Below are 16,416 nucleotides of genomic sequence, written 5' to 3'. Positions count from 1 at the left end.
ATGCACCTGCAGTATTCCAACATATGGCAAATGACATCTTCCGGGATTTCTTGGATATTTTTCTAATCATCTACCTAGATGATCTATTGATTTACTCTAAAACACAGGGGGAGCATGATATACATGTATGGCAAGTACTTCAACGCCTAAGGAAGTATGGTCTTTATGCCAAACTTGAGAAGTGCAATTTTGATTGCAAACAAGTCGAATTTTTGGGATACACTATTTCATCCCAGGGTGTTTTCATGGACCCATCAAAAGTCCAAACAATATTGGAATGGAAACCCCCATGCTCAGTTCGGGATGTCCAGTGTTTCCTCGGATTTGCGAACTTCTATCGCAAATTCATACATAATTATTCAAGCATTGTGTTGCCCCTTACTCAACTCACCAAGAAAAATCAAGAATTTTTTTGGAGTATCGTAGCGGACAAGGCTTTTACGCAACTGAAAGAGGCATTCACATCAGCACCCATCCTAGCACATATTGATCTTGAAAAGCCATTTACTATTGAGGCAGATGCATCGGACTTTGCATTAGTGAGTATCCTATCGCAACTAGGCGAGGACGGACAGACACATTCAGTTGCGTTTCACTCGAGAAAATTTACTGTTTTGGAGATAAACTATGAGGTGCATGACAAGGAGTTACTAGTTGTGGTCGACTCATTCGAGCAATGGCGTCATTTTCTAGAAGGATCACCTCATCAGATTATCATTTATAGTGATCACAAAAATCTCACATATTTTCAAACAACTCGAGTATTAAATAGACGCCAAGCATGGTGGGCCCAATTTCTAACGCGTTTTGATTTCAAGATCATTTTTCGCCCCGGAAAACAACAAGGGAAAGCAGATGCTTTGTCTCGGCGTTCGTATCTAGCACTTCGACCTGGAGATCCGGCCTTTGACAATCAAAAGCAAATTCTCCTCGGACCATCAAAGCTACAGGTAACAACAATTTATGCCACGCCACTTGATTCTACCCTTCTTGACACTATTCGGCAACAACTTCATTCAGATGATTTCGCTAAGGATGTCTTAGCCCACTATGGTTCAAGTCGTCCACCTTGCTCCACATTGCCAGGGTCATCTCAACATTATCAGGACTTCAAGTGGCAAGATGGCTTACTCTTCCACAAGAATCTCCTTTACGTCCCCGACGGATCACCCCGACTTCAAGTGTTGGAACATTGTCATGATGCCCCCATGGCTGGACATTTTGGTATTTCCAAGACCATTGAGCTGGTGAAACGTTCGTTTTGGTGGCCTCACTTGCAAAAAAAATGCGAAGATTATGTTCGCACTTGTGACACTTGCTGTCGCGCCAAAATACCTTGGCATCACCCTTATGGCTTACTACAACCATTACCCCCTCCCAACAAGCCATGGCAGTCTATTTCTATGGATTTCATTACGAATCTGCCACCTTCCAAAGGCTTTGATACTATTTTAACAGTAGTGGATCAGTTCACCAAGATGGCACATTTTGTACCATGTGTAAAGACCATCAATAGTGAAGAAACTGCAGATTTCATTATGCGTGAAGTGTTTCGCCATCATGGTCTCCCGAATGATATTATTAGCGATCGAGGTCCTCAATTTATCTCACACTTTTGGAAGCACCTATGGGCAGGCCTCAAAATCTCTTGCAAACTCTCTTCGGCTTATCATCCCCAAACTGACGAACAAACAGAGCGCACAAATCAAACGCTCGAGCAATATCTTCGATGTTTCATTAGTTATCAACAAGATGATTGGAGTAATATTTTACATCTTGCCAAGTTTGCATACAACAACACGGTCCACTCTTCTACCAAAGTTACACCTTTCTTTGCCTACACTGGCAACCACCCTCGATGGTGTATACTGGATCTTCCCGAGGTGCCACGAACCCTAGTGCGGCGCATCACCTCCACCGACTACAACAAATCCAGTTCAAGTTATCGTCACATCTTCAGAAAGCGCAAGCACACCATAAGACCAATGTCGATCGACATCGTCTTAAGTCTCCATTTAAGGTTGGTGACCGTGTATGGTTGCTTCGTCATCACATCAAGACTACCCGACCGTGTGCTAAGCTTGACTATCAACGCTTAGGTCCTTTTGTCATCACGGCGCAGATTAATGATGCAACATTTCGTCTTAACCTTCCTGCACATATGAGGCTTTACCCTGTCTTTCATAGCTCTCTTTTGGAACCTTGCCGCACCTCTTTAATTCCTAATCGTGTCGTGCCACCACCGCCTTCTGTACAACTTGTGGACGGCCCCGAATACGAGGTAGCTGTTATTCTCGATTCTAAGATTGTGCGCAATAAGCTTTATTATCTAGTTGATTGGCTTGGCTATCCTCCGAGTGATCGTACTTGGGAACCCATTGATAACGTTTGTAATGTTGAAGCTCTGGTCAACGACTTCCATCGTCACTATCCAAACAAGCCCGGCCCAACAATGTTAACGCTGATTTCCACTCGGCGTTCTCGAAGGAGGGATAGTGTCATGAACAGATGACCATTATGGCGTCACCCGGACTTGAACCTCGAACCTTGTAATCCATACTTGAAAACCTCAACCATTAAGATAGCTTATTGTTATATGAAACAATAAAAGCTACTTCTTGTATTACATTGATTATTGTAAAACCTCTAGATTATTCGAGAATGTTCTAGAATGTCCTAGAGCATTCTAGGTCTAGAACATTCTAGAACATTCTAGAAATCTCTAAGCTATTCTATAGGAACCTATAAATAAGGGCATACATGTATTCTCAAATCAATTCGAATCAACACCAGTCTTTAGCTTTCATTACATATCTTGTATCCATTCTCTTTCTTTCTCTATCTTATACATCCATTCTTCTCTTAGTATTTCGTTCCTTTCTTCTCGTGTTCTCTAATATCCTTCTTCCATCACTCTATCTTTTATCCTTGGTTCTGACATATAGTACCTCATCATTTGTATAGTACGTACTATACCTCAATGTTGTTCAGTCAAATATCATGTACATTTGTCCAATACGGTATTTAACGTATTTAAAAACAGGTATAATACGTATTTATAAAGAAAATGTAAGTAAAACCCTAACAAAAAGCAAAAGAAAAAAAAGATTTTAGTGAAAAAGAAGCCAAAGGAAGGAAGAAAGAAGAATAGAAGAGACAACAATGAAGAAGAAGAAGAAGAAGAAGAAGAAGAGAGAAAAGAAGACATAAACCTGTCCTGAGTGTGATAATCACAGAAGATAGAAGAAGAAGAAAACGAAGAAAAGAGAAACCTATCATGAGTGTGGTAATCGTAGACGATTCTTCAATCTATAAAGGCATAATTGTAAATAATTACAATTTGAAGTAGAACATCGTGATACACACTTACACTGATTTATAGAATAAGGGAATCTCGACATCCATATTACTACAAGTATTTTAGGATGTGAAATGTTCAAATGTCTCATATGCATTTTAGGATGTAGAATTATATTTTACATCACAAAATTGTGTAAACATAGATGTTTTTTACAATATTATAGATATTTTTTAGAAAGGTAAATAATTTTCAAATTCTAGAAGTATTTAACATACTATACGTATTTTACGTATTTTATAAGTATTTAACATATTAAGAAAACGTATTTAACGTATTTTTAAATTGGGAGGTACTATACGGGTATTAATACGTTAAATACCTATGGTATCCATATTGTACCTAACGTACCTAACAACCTTGGTGCGGAGATCTCAAGCTCAATTCTCCAATGTGTGTTTGATCCCATATGTAGTGGGTGTACATGTGTGCAATAAAATATAGTCACCTCTTATCATACCAAAGAAAAGTATGTATATTAGCAAATCACTTCATAATTTGGTTGAGTAGTGGACATTATAAAATGGTTTAAAAAATGGGAAGAAGAAGATCTATTGGAGCTTTAGGTGATGATATGAAGTATGTGATCAGTTAGGATAGATTCCAAGAGGCACTAAGGAAGAAGTGGCAATATGCTATAATGTCAAAAATGGATTATTATCAAATTATTAATCCTCAATGTTGGCCCTGATACAAGGTACAAAGACCAAAACGTATATAACCACATTTTACTAGCTTCATGAGTCTTAGCTCTCGGAGAGCTTTTACTTGGGTGTTGAATTATGAAGATATGCAATCAAAATCAAGTGGAGGATGAATATTACTTGCTTCTTGCAAGCTCGACATAAGATATAATTCACGATAATTATGATGACTTGTTATATGAGCATGATAATTTAAGTATCCTACACAAATCTCCACCAAGAAGGGTGAGCACATATTTCATGCATTATTTACACATAGAGTGTTTTTACTATAATAGGAGTCTCCTTTCTTAGAAGGAGATGCATATAATATATGTTTATTTGGTCATGTAAGTGAAATTTGGTCTCCTTGTGCACAATGAACAAACCTAATCTAATCTAACCTACATGCCTAGATCCTTGTTTATTTACAGAAAAAGATACTTAGAAGCCTTAGCTTGGTCATTTGTTTCATATCCTTCACTCTTTGTTATACAATTGCACTTCTCTAGGAATTTCCATGATTCAATATTGTTGACCAATCATAACCTTACACGATGATTGGAGTGATTCACTTTTAGCTATATTCCCCTATCTTGCAAGATGACATGATCATAATGGTAGACTATATAAATGGGAACAACCAAACCACATATTATAACATTATAACTACTACTTGTCGTGCCATCAATTAGACAATGAATCAATAAATTATTTATATGAATTCGATGAGAGAGAGAGAGAGAGAGAGATTGAAGCATAAGGAGTATATTGATTTCTTTAGAGAGGCCAATGTGGCATGTAAGACAAAAACAATACACATGCTATAGTTTGTTCACTTGTTTGAGAAGTGAAAACTAACAAAACCCAAATAAAAAGAGAGAGAAAGCAAGATTAGCCATGTTGATCCATTCAAATGCCGCGTGATCTTTATTATCATCCTATAGGTGTCTAATTGCCTAATGGACCAAAAGTAAACAATTAACGGAGCTCATCCCATAATTTTGGGCCCAAAAATATGAGTTGTTACCCATGATGCTAAATGGCTCTTATGGTGATATGTCCCACTACTTTTGGTGGCTTATTTATGAAATAATCAAAACCTCTTCCTTCTTCTTAAGAAGCAAAGGGAACTCTTCTCTTATGAACTTTGTATTTTGAGTGCTCTAATAGTAAACATACCTCATTTGCATATAATTTCCTTGTTGTGAAGCGAACACACCTTGATTTGTGAGACCAATTCTTCTTTTTTTTACTCAATGTCCATGTGGCCTCATGTGAAATTGAGAAATATCGTGTTGAATGTTGCCCAAACTCCATACCCCATATATAATTGTTTGAACTTCAGATGTCCTTACGCACATAGATATTCTAATATATAAAGTATTGATTATGTTCTACATCAAATCTTCTTTGCATTCATCTTGCCTACATATGTCCATCGGAACCTTAATAGTGAAATATTTAAGAGAGTTCATAATGTCACTGCTCTTTCAATTGTACATGGCCACATGTGCATGTTATCTCTCGATCATCATTGTCTTTGTTTTCATCATGTCACTATGACATAGAAACAAATGGAACAATGTTCTAGATAGGACTTTGAAGAAGTGGACGAGGTAAGAGTATCAAACTAGAAAGGGTTTGTGGAAGTATATCACAAACTAGTTGGAGCATAGTGGGGTCATAAAAATAATAAACAATTGGGGTAGGATCTAACATTGACCATGATCATGGCGGAAGTAAACAAAATAAGCTCTCTCTTCCATAATTTACTTGTGTAACATGAGACATGAAAAGGTAATAATGGATGACAAACTATCAAAAAGACATGGAGTTAAGTTATTATTGAGATGGGATCGTAGATCTGAGATGACGATATGTTGAAATGTACAGACAGAACGTGAAAACAACAAATACACGGAGTTTTACGTGGAAACCCTAAACGGGGAAACCACAGGAACAGAGATCCACTATACAATAGAGAATACAAAAAGGAACAAGAATACAACACTCTTCTGCACATAGTGTATCAGCCACACAGGGCTCTCTCTATTATGCTCTACACTTTCTGTTCTACACACTATAAGTTTGCCCTAGGTGTATTTATACTTATACACAATATGGGCTACTTACAAATGTAGCCTCTACTACTATTATTCCTATTATTATAGTAATAACAATAACAGTTAATCAGTTGACTAGTCGACTAGTTGATTCGACTTGCCGACTCCTATGTTGACTGTCCAGTCGGCCTGACTAGTCGGTTGTTTCTTCAACTTGGATCACTTATAGAATGTTGTCAACTCTCCATGTCATCGATTGTTGGCTCTCAGCCTGACCAATCGACTACTCCTTGTCTTCAATTGTCGGCTCCTCCCACAGGAGGGACATATTCCTAACAATTCTATCCTTGTCTCCTCGACAAACGTGTTCTTTCTACCTATTGGCACTTCAACATGTCCCTCCACCCATGTGGTGGCAACACCTAAGTCAGTTGTATCAACAAGGTACATAGCATTCTTTTCATGCAATTGAGAGAGAGAGAGAGAGAGAGAGAGAGAGAGAGAGAGAGCTTAATTGGTGAGGTTATATGTCTGCTAATCGATGTGAGGTAATGCATTCAATCTGTGAATTCTGTAAGGTCATCTATTTTGGTAAGATTTGAAACCATATCTTATAGGTGTTTTAGAGTGTGGGCATGTATACATAGGAGGCCCCAAGTAGGCGCGATCAAGCCGAGATTGAGGCATTTTTTTCCCGTGTTCATTTTTCTTCATGTGGAAGTGTGACCCGTGAGCCTTTAGGTTGTTGTAATACATACATACATACATACAAATTTACAATACACACACACACACATTAGGTTTTTTTTGCTTCTTTGAATTGAGTTCTTGAATACTCAGTCTCTGTTTTTTTAATGCAAAGTTCAGACAGACTAAGAGTTTTTTAATACTTAACTTCTCATTAACAAAAACAAAAGCCCAAAAAGTATATACTTGTTCTGTTTTTCTCTGATCTCTCTCTCTCTCTCTCAGGAAGAAGAAAATAAACAGAGGACCATGCATTCACAAACAAAAGAAGAATTGTGAAGGATTGAAAATTAACAAAAGGATGTGTAGAGAGAAATGGCCTCTCTTCGTTCGCAGCAAGATCTTCATACTATAAATTCTGATCATCAGAAGAGCAGTACTGTTCCCATTGGAGTCATGAAATATAACAATTACAGAGTAAAAAAGCAGATCAGAACAGGAGCTAGGGCTTCTCATTCTTCATGTGGATATGGTGCCTTCGTAGTGATTGCTCTGTGTCTGGTCAGCTTCACTGTTATAGGAGGGAATTATCTCTTCTCTTTCGTTAGGAACCACAAAGGTCAGATTATGCATTTTAAATCGAAATTTTTGTATGGTTATGTCTTCATAAACATGATTAAAGCTATATTATCTGTATGTCTTCATAAACATGATTAAGTTGAAATTCAGAGTGGAAATATTTTATTAACATGATCGAGCTGAAATATGTACATATGATTGACTTGAAGTTCATAGGTGGATATTTCCTATTAACATAATGATTTCCAAAGTTATATCCCTCAAATTGATGGAGTCCAAATTTATATGTGGATATCTCTATGATTGAGCTCAAATTTTTATGCAAATATGTCCATAATCGAGTCTAAGGTTGTGTGTATGATTGCTTCTGTCTATGATCGACTCTAATTTATATTTCAGGATGTCATCTCTAACTTGATTTGGTCTTAAGCTATATGTGGGCATGTCTTCATTAACATGAGGTTTTAATTATTGAGTCTAAAGGTATCTTTAGATATTAGCATGGATTTCCCGTGGTTGAGTCTAAAATTGTATGTGGGTATGCCTTCAGTTGCTCCCTGGTAGCCTTAGTGGTCTCTTTATATTTATAATTATTTTGATTTGTTGTTCCCCAGGATGAGATAACAATTTGAGATGTAATCTCTGGTTCAGCTGCATAGCCATTATGGCCTCTTAAGAGACGTTATATATCTTTCTTTCTCATGATTGAATCTTAATTAATATGTGGATGTGTTTCCATTAATATGGGTTTCTCATGATTGACTATAAAGGCATATGTGAACTTGTGTTTATGAATGTGGGGTTCTCATGAATAAGTCTGAATTTATATGTGGACATGCCTTCATTAACATATGGGTCTTATGGCTGAGTCTGAAGTTATAGGTGGATATGTCTGTATTAACATTACAAAATTAAGTCTAAAGCAGTGCTTATTTTCAATACCTCCCTCACTTACGACGTATATTTTGATGCTAGTTCCTTATCCTCTACTTTGTTGTTCATTGCTTTTGTTGTTTTAAAAAATAGTTTATTGCGTATTGTTGCTTATTCATGCATTTGCTAGTTTGGAGATCCTAAGACTCTACCTTTTGTTGCTCTTTTCTTGCATTATTATTACAATACGCGTAACCTCATATGATTTAGAAAACAATTTATTGCATGTTATTGCTTATTCATGCATCTGCTAGCTCTGAGATCTGAAGACGTTAACTTTTGCTACTTTTTTCTTGCATAACCGTAGATGCTTTATGCATAACCACCTTATTACAACACATAATAACAGATGATTTATTCATTAGGAACCAACTTAAGGATAGGAACAAGAAAAATAGGCACATACTCTGGAATGACCCATGAGTTGGATATGTAAATGGATAGCCTACCCTCTATTCCACATGGTGTTTTCTTTCCATGCACATTCTCATCCCCATGGCTGAATCTACAACCGCCAGGCTTACTATGGGATGCATCTAAACATGTAGAAAACGGTTGCTTGAAGTGGAAAGTATTGCTGCTAGGCTCTATCTTGTTATTCAATTATTTATGGTTTATTTAATCTAATTATTGGATTAGGATAGATCCTTGTTACAATGACAGGTAGACCAGCGTGGTTACAAACACATGACTTCTTGGAAAACCAGGTATTTGGTGAAACATGCATTTTTGCTTTAGAAAACAATATATGTTTCTGATACAATGGTCTTATTGTTGACAGGATCCATTGCAAAGAAATGCCAGTGACTCTTTCAAATTAAATACAAGTGAGTGCTAAAGTGAGTGCTAATTGTTGATTTGGGAGAGGGTACCAGTTAACCACAAGATTATGTTCGACTTGTAGTGGAGTTACAAGCCCTGATGTTTGTATGATGTGTTAGAAATACAGAAGTAAAAAACTGATTAGTGCATGATAAACTGCCAATTTTTAGGAAACTTAAATTTTTAATTAAAAGAAAAGGCAAAGTTTCTTAGTCATGTAATTAAAGATAAACTGAGTGTGTATTGTACAGGTGCACATAGCACACTGTTTTAAGCACCATCTATTACAAAATTAAGAGGAAAAGGGAGAGCTGAGGGATTGGAGAGCTTTAGTGGAGGACTGCTAAGTTGACCCTATTATATATTTAGGAAGTTTGCCTTCCAAAAAGGGAAAGAGAGATTTTTTGGGAGAGACCAGTTTGTGATCCCTTAGCAAAAAATGTCTAACCTCTTTATGGGCAAGTTGCTACCTCAGCAGAGCCATCTCAACACAAAACCCTACAACTAAAGTACTTCAACACTGAATCCTATATTGTGAGATGTTTCACAAAAGCTCGTTTAAATTAAAGCTGAGATTCTAACAGTATAGGATGCAACAATTAAATATTGAAAAATGAAAACTCATTACTTTCTGAGATGTTTCACCAAAGCTCATTTAAGATCAGAAAAGAATACTGTTGCCCAGATTGTTGTAGCTCATCTGGTCAGGTTGTCAGGTGGAAACTACGATATCATGGTTTCAACCTGTACATTCCACAGTGGCATTTAGTAAATTAGGAAAAAGTATCTATGGTTTAGTAAAGAGGTGTGGAAGTTGAGGCTTGAACCCAAGGATTTGTGCTGGTAGTCTAACAAATTACCACTAGGGTAAGCTAACTACGATAAAAAAAGAATAATGTATGTGATGATGGAAGGGGGATTTGCTGTAGATATATGTAGGAAAATTTGTGCAGCTAATACTTACAAAGATTTATATCATTTTTAAGCTCAAGCTGACTGTAACATCAATTACTCATACAGATTGGAAGGATGATATTGATGGTGAAAAAAACCATGAAACGAAAAGGGAAGTTCAATTTGGCAGGACATTTGTGGAAGATGACTTTGTAAATAGAGATTCACGATACTGGGATAAAGATGATAGAAAGCGGAACAAGTATTCAGATTATTATGATGATGATGACGTGGAAATGGATGATGAGCAGATTCATGGACATATTTCGAAAGATGAAAGTTTAAAGAGTGATGCAAAGTTGAAGGCTAAAAGAGATAGTAGTTTTACTAATGTAAAACGGGAATCTGATCCTCTTCACCAGCAAGAAACTCCATTGAAGCTCTCCAGTATAGGAAATGGTGGCTTATACAATGAGAGAGGTCGAAAAGAGCTGCGTGAACATGAACAGAAACTTGAAGATGGTTTTGAGAGGGAGCCTTACACTTCAAAAGTACAAGATACGTCAGGTTTGAATACTATGGAGGCAGCAATAAATCATGATCATAGCGGAGGTAGTCGAACCATTGATGAGGATATCACGTTCAAGGTAAATATAGGTCAGTCGAATTCAACTGAAGTGAGCAAAAGTGAAACTTCACTCTCAGATGAAAATGTGCTCTATGACATTTATGAAGAAGAATATCCTCAAACATCTTTCCAGGAAACTCGTAATCCCCAACATAACATAGAGCTACAGAAGAACAATGTAATGGGTGACTCAATGGAAACCTCCAAGACACTAAGTGGAATCCATGAAGAAAGTACGAGAAGCTTGAAAAGGGAAGCTGTGACGCGGCATCGATCGGTTCAGAAAACTCGCCATCATCAACGTAAGTTACTATGAATTAATGCCTCATGCAAGATATATCACGTACTCTGCTATTCAAAATTTTCTTTGATTTCCTAGTAGGGCCTTTGAATGTTTTGGTGCATATAATTGCTACTTTCTTTCCAAACCAGGCGATCCATGCCACATTGATTTTCTCAACACCAGTCATGGATTTCCGGAACCTAATAGTCGGTTTAGGAACTTCTCCTTGAATTACATACAATATGAAGATTCACAGGGAGTTCCTGGTTGGGAAACTAGGTTTGCTGGTCATCAAACACTTCTACAAAGGAATCGATCCTTCCAAGCTATGGACCAAACTATTCATTGTGGTTTTGTTCAAGAATCTGGAAGTTCTAGAACATCGGGTTTTGATCTTACAGAAGAGGATACTCGGTATATGAGTACTTGTAAGGTTGCTGTAATCTCATGTATATTTGGCAGCTCAGATAATATTCATTCTCCAAGGATTCGAGTATGCCCTTGTCATTACAATATATTATTATTATAGGGGGTAGCATTCAAAATACCCTTTGTGTATGGCCTAATACCAAGCGTGATACTATTATTTGGTGATGTCTTATTATATTGAAGTACATGTACATATATTAGGCCATATACCAGGGTATTATTTATAGGAAATTGGTAAATTCACAGTTTTTTCTGTATTTTCACAGTTTTTCTGGCTATCATTTGTAATCATATTTCTGAACTAAAAAAAAAACTGTGAAAATACAGAAAAAACTGTGAATTTACAAATTCCCTATTTATATTACCCCATTCTTAAAATATCTGCTATTATGTTGTTTCTTTATATCCTTGTATGCCATAGGTCAGAAATTCAATTCCCATCCCACCTTTTGTTGCCAGAAATGGCAATCAATTCCCCCTCAGAAAAAAATTGAATGAAGAAAAAAACATTGTCGCCTTTAAATGTTAGTTTCTTTACTAAGGAAGGGCCTATTAATTGTCCAGTTGACAGGATCTTTCAAGAAGGATGTGTGCTTCGTTATGTTTGTAGATCAACAAACATTAGATCTACTAAAGGAGGAGCGGCAACAACCGGATGAGAGAGGTTATCTTGGCTTATGGAAACTTGTACTAGTGAGCAATATGCCATATACAGATGCTCGTCGGGTTGGGAAGATTCCTAAGTTTTTGTCTCATCGTCTTTTTCCAACTGCTCGGTAAGGGAATGTTCATTCTTAATGGATCTAGAACTTCTCTTTTATAACATGAATATACTGACAATTTGATCCATAACGTCACTTTTCATAACAGAAACGTGCATACACTTTATCTAGAGCTTCTCATGGTATAAATAAGCATTCAAATGCATGGTTTGGTTAGATATTTTTATGACTTTTCATGCTAAAATTTCTTTTACAACAGGAATATACATTCATCCAGAACTTGTCTTTTCACAACAGAAATTTGCATAAAATTGATCTAGAGCATCTCTTTGATGATATAAATTTGCATTCAAGTGCATGATTTGGTTAAAGATTTTTATGACTATTTATGGTATAAAAACTCTATCACAGGTTCTCCATATGGCTTGATAGTAAGCTTCGCTTGCAGAATGATCCTATCTTGATTCTAGAATATTTTTTGTGGCGAAAAGGCCATGAATATGCCATTTCGAATCATTATGATCGGCACTGTGTCTGGGAAGAAGTGCAGCAAAACAAGAAACTGAATAAGTACAATCATAGTGCAATTGATGAACAGTTTGCATTCTACCAGAAAGATGGTTTAACAAGGTTCAATGCATCAGACCCAAAAAAGCTACTCCCAAGCAGTAAGTTTTCAAACCCTGCAGCCTGTATTTAGAACACAATCAGACATATTGTATACATCTATTTCGTACAGCTTTTTATACATATTTTATACTTTTTCACCAATTTCATAGTTATTCTTTTCCATTAGCAATTCCTCTTATATTGTTTTCTCTTGAGACATTGCAGATGTTCCGGAAGGTTCATTTATCATTCGAGAGCATTCTCCTATGTCAAACCTTTTCTCTTGTTTATGGTTCAATGAAGTAGATCGGTTTACATCTCGTGACCAGTTAAGCTTTGCGTATACATACATGAAGCTGGTGAGAACAAATCCAGGGAAGCTGTTCTATCTGAACATGTTTAAGGTGAACTTTTCATCATTGTTACTTTGGCAACTATTTAAGTTGGGAAATTTTACCAGAATATATGTAGAACTTGTTGGTTATTTACTGAAATACCCCTAAGTTTTCAAAAACTATTTAAATACTCCTTAATTTCTTGGGCAATTTACTAGAATATCCTTAAGTAAAAAAGAAAAAGTAAAAATCACATACCCCTTAGTTTCCAAAAACTGCCTGAGTAGTAATTATTGGAACACCCCAAAGTTTACAAAACTTCCCTGACAGAAATTGATCTTATCTTATTTAGAAACTTTGGGGTATCCTGGTTAATACCCAATAAGTTAACAATGTCCTAGTATTTTGTATTTTTCCCTTTCTAATTCCATGCTCAAATTGCATGTTTCCTGCTTTGGTGAAATCAATTGACCATCCTTTAGCTTTACCATTATATGTTATGAGCGCATATGGAACATGAACCTTACTTTAATGGAATCAATTTGTAGGGGCCATAGGCTAGCCTAATTGACTCCATTAATGTATGAAGATTACAACTTATGTTTATATCCCTTGTAACATTGTATTATACTGATTTGGTGTTAAAATGCTATGTTTGTTTATGTAGGATTGTGAACGCAAGAGTATTGCAAAACTATTTCACCATCGGAAGACTAGTTCTAATAGCATGCCAGATGGTGCAATAGTGTAAATATAATGTATCTGCAAAAATAACGTGAAAAGGGGGTGCGTAGAAGAAATCCAATGTTTGCAAGGATTCATTTTTTCAGAAACTTTTGTACATTGTTGTTGGTGTAACATGACAGCTATTTTTAGTTTGTGGCTCAAATGTTGTGATGGCACAAGAGGAGCTTGTTTTTGTTGGCAATTTTCGCAAACAAGCCAAGAGTGTTGTAAGTTGTCGATAAATGGATATGTAGAGGATGTGCATGTCCGATGTATGATGATGATTTGTATTGAGATGTGAACAATTTTTTAAAGCAATTGAAGATTGTTAAGAGAATTTATGTTATCCTCATATATTACTTGCTTCTAGAAATGGGGTGTCATGCCACTTCCAAGGGTCATCACATTGCAATATTGCTCCGTTTCACTATAGTTCATCTTAGCTCACCACATTGAGGGAGAATGTAATGAAACAAGGTGACCAAGGGGATGAGAAGATATTTTAATCAATGGCATAGTGACATGCACTTCCTCTTGTTTGTGAATGTATTGGATACTTAAAGAAGTGGCCAAACATCTTTTTGAACCAAAATATCACACTAAATTGTAAAACGAAGTTTTGATAGAAAAAGGTACCACCACAATAGTTGGGCTCTTTAGAGAGGTATGACCAAAATGAGTCAAAAATGACATGTGTTTATTAAAAAATGGAGATTTGAGTGCTTGCTTGATGAATAGTTAGAAAAAAGTAGAGAATGAGACGGTTAAGCTAACCTTTAAATGGATCGTTAAAAGTAAATTTGTGTGCCAAAACTATGTACATTAATTAACAAGAGAAGTCATTACATTGGACGATGGGAAACTAGGTAAACAAATAATAGACATCATTACATGCCATTAGAGGACAAAGAAAGACAAATGTAGAGATTGAAATTGTTAAATGATCAAAGTCATAAATCATTGAGTAACTGGAATCTTTTACATGGAACTAACATTTGATTTGTTCCCCCTAATATTCATGCAAATCTTCACATTTGATAAGTTGCAACACCTTGTGGTCACTACCTTACAACTTCACAACATGAAATTTCCCTTTGTTTTGATCTGTCTTATCTTTCATAAATGCATTGGTGTTTTTACTTGAATGTTTCTTTTCCTCAATGATTTACATTTCCCATTAACATTGTGAATGACAACTTAACCACCTCGGATACAAGCATGTTTCTAGAAGGCAAAGTAACATATTCAATAGCTAAAAAGAGAAATATAGTAGGAAAACTTTGAAATACAAAGATTTATGGCTAAGGGATGGGGTTTTGTAAGATTTCTTGTATACTAATATCGGGATTGTTCTATTGTATGCTAATATCTCCAACCAAGCATTTCATATTGTTCGGAAGTTTCTGAAATACGTTTCATTGAAAATTATGAAAACTTACAACCAATAAGTTGAACCATCTTTTGAGTGAAGAAAGGCTTGCACAATAAATAATTATGAGAATTTACTATGTTTGTTATTATAGGAACAATAGGAAATTATGAGAATGTGTGATAAGTTTATGTCGTTAGAAGAAAATTGATTGAAAACATTTCCTTTCATTAATATTTGTAACCAACTTGACAAGTTTCAAAATTTCAACCGTCATTCAAGGGAATGAGGACACCTTTCTCCGAGCACTCCGGAAAGTTAGGAACTATTGATATTAGATGTTGGTATTAGCCTTTGTATCACAATAGAGGTGAGATGAAATGTCTCTATTGTATTTTAGTAGCTTTATGGTTAAAAGTTTAAAATATTGTCTCACAGAGTTTCATGTTTCAATAGATTTGGCATTTTTTAGTATATTTTCATATATGGAAGGTTTTTCATGTTTCCAACCTAATGAGGAAATCTTCAATGCCATTGGGCTTTGGAATAACAACTTCTCTTTCTTGAACAATTTGAATGTTAGACGAAAACATACTAGAAATTGGGTGCAACATGTCTCCCTTCAAGACATGCGACCCCATCACAAATTCCACAATTACAAATCTGAACATACTGAAAATTGTAAAGTGAAATAAAATCCAATATCATGAAATGTAGCTACACCAAGCATGCCATATGCCTAAACACCCAAAAATTTGAAACACAACATCCAAGTGTGGTGAAAACACCAAGGAATCCAATTATGAGAAAACCTATTGGAAAGCGAGCTTTGATCTCTCTATTTTGGATGTCCACACCACATATATACACTTCTTTTTGACAAGGTGGGGTGGTTCTAACTTCTACTCTACATTGAAGTATTGATTTGAGATGATACTTTGAATGTAATTGATAAATTTGTGTGTACTATGTTCCAACACCAATGTACAAATAACATACACGCCACTAGCAACATTTCTACTCCTTAATGCATATGCCTAATCTAATCTTGCTACCAAAACTCTCCGAATAAAAACCTTAGCATGAAAGGGAAGACAAGATCTCCATCCAAATTCTATTGTCCCCTTCCACAACTTGATGGGCTTGCAAAAACCCAATTCCCAAAAAACCATCTCTAACATTCATTTAGATTTGGATATTAGAATATGACATACCTCATTTCGTTAAACTTTATATAAACTAGTGTTTGTTGGAAAATTCCAATCCATCTCTAGTCTAAAATCATGGCCTTGT

The 16,416-nt window shown here is 36.0% G+C and overlaps 1 protein-coding gene across 2 annotated transcripts; it reads left to right on the top strand.

Moving 5' to 3' along the window:
• The first annotated feature begins 7,062 nt into the window (after positions 1-7,062).
• Positions 7,063-14,091, top strand: LOC147855780 (uncharacterized). 2 transcript variants are annotated; one of them, XM_087330124.1, is made up of 9 exons: positions 7,063-7,413; positions 8,970-9,013; positions 9,088-9,133; positions 10,149-10,952; positions 11,083-11,426; positions 11,927-12,138; positions 12,496-12,752; positions 12,919-13,097; positions 13,696-14,091. In XM_087330124.1, exons 1-9 carry the CDS (start codon positions 7,170-7,172, stop codon positions 13,777-13,779), a joined length of 2,214 nt encoding a protein of 737 aa, XP_087186250.1. In that variant the 5' UTR covers positions 7,063-7,169; the 3' UTR covers positions 13,780-14,091. The 2 variants fall into 2 exon arrangements, with proteins under 2 accessions (XP_087186250.1, XP_087186251.1); XM_087330125.1 differs by having other exon boundaries at positions 7,282-7,413; positions 8,951-9,013.
• The last annotated feature ends 2,325 nt before the right edge of the window (positions 14,092-16,416 follow it).

Source organism: Azolla caroliniana, unplaced genomic scaffold, assembly GCF_043228905.1.
Source record: "Azolla caroliniana isolate FFs.n. ecotype wild unplaced genomic scaffold, voAzoCaro1.0.p SCAF_14, whole genome shotgun sequence".
Classification (NCBI taxonomy): Eukaryota; Viridiplantae; Streptophyta; class Polypodiopsida; order Salviniales; family Salviniaceae; genus Azolla; species Azolla caroliniana.
Note: the sequence above shows the minus strand (reverse complement) of the source record. Positions and strands in the feature narration are given on the sequence as shown.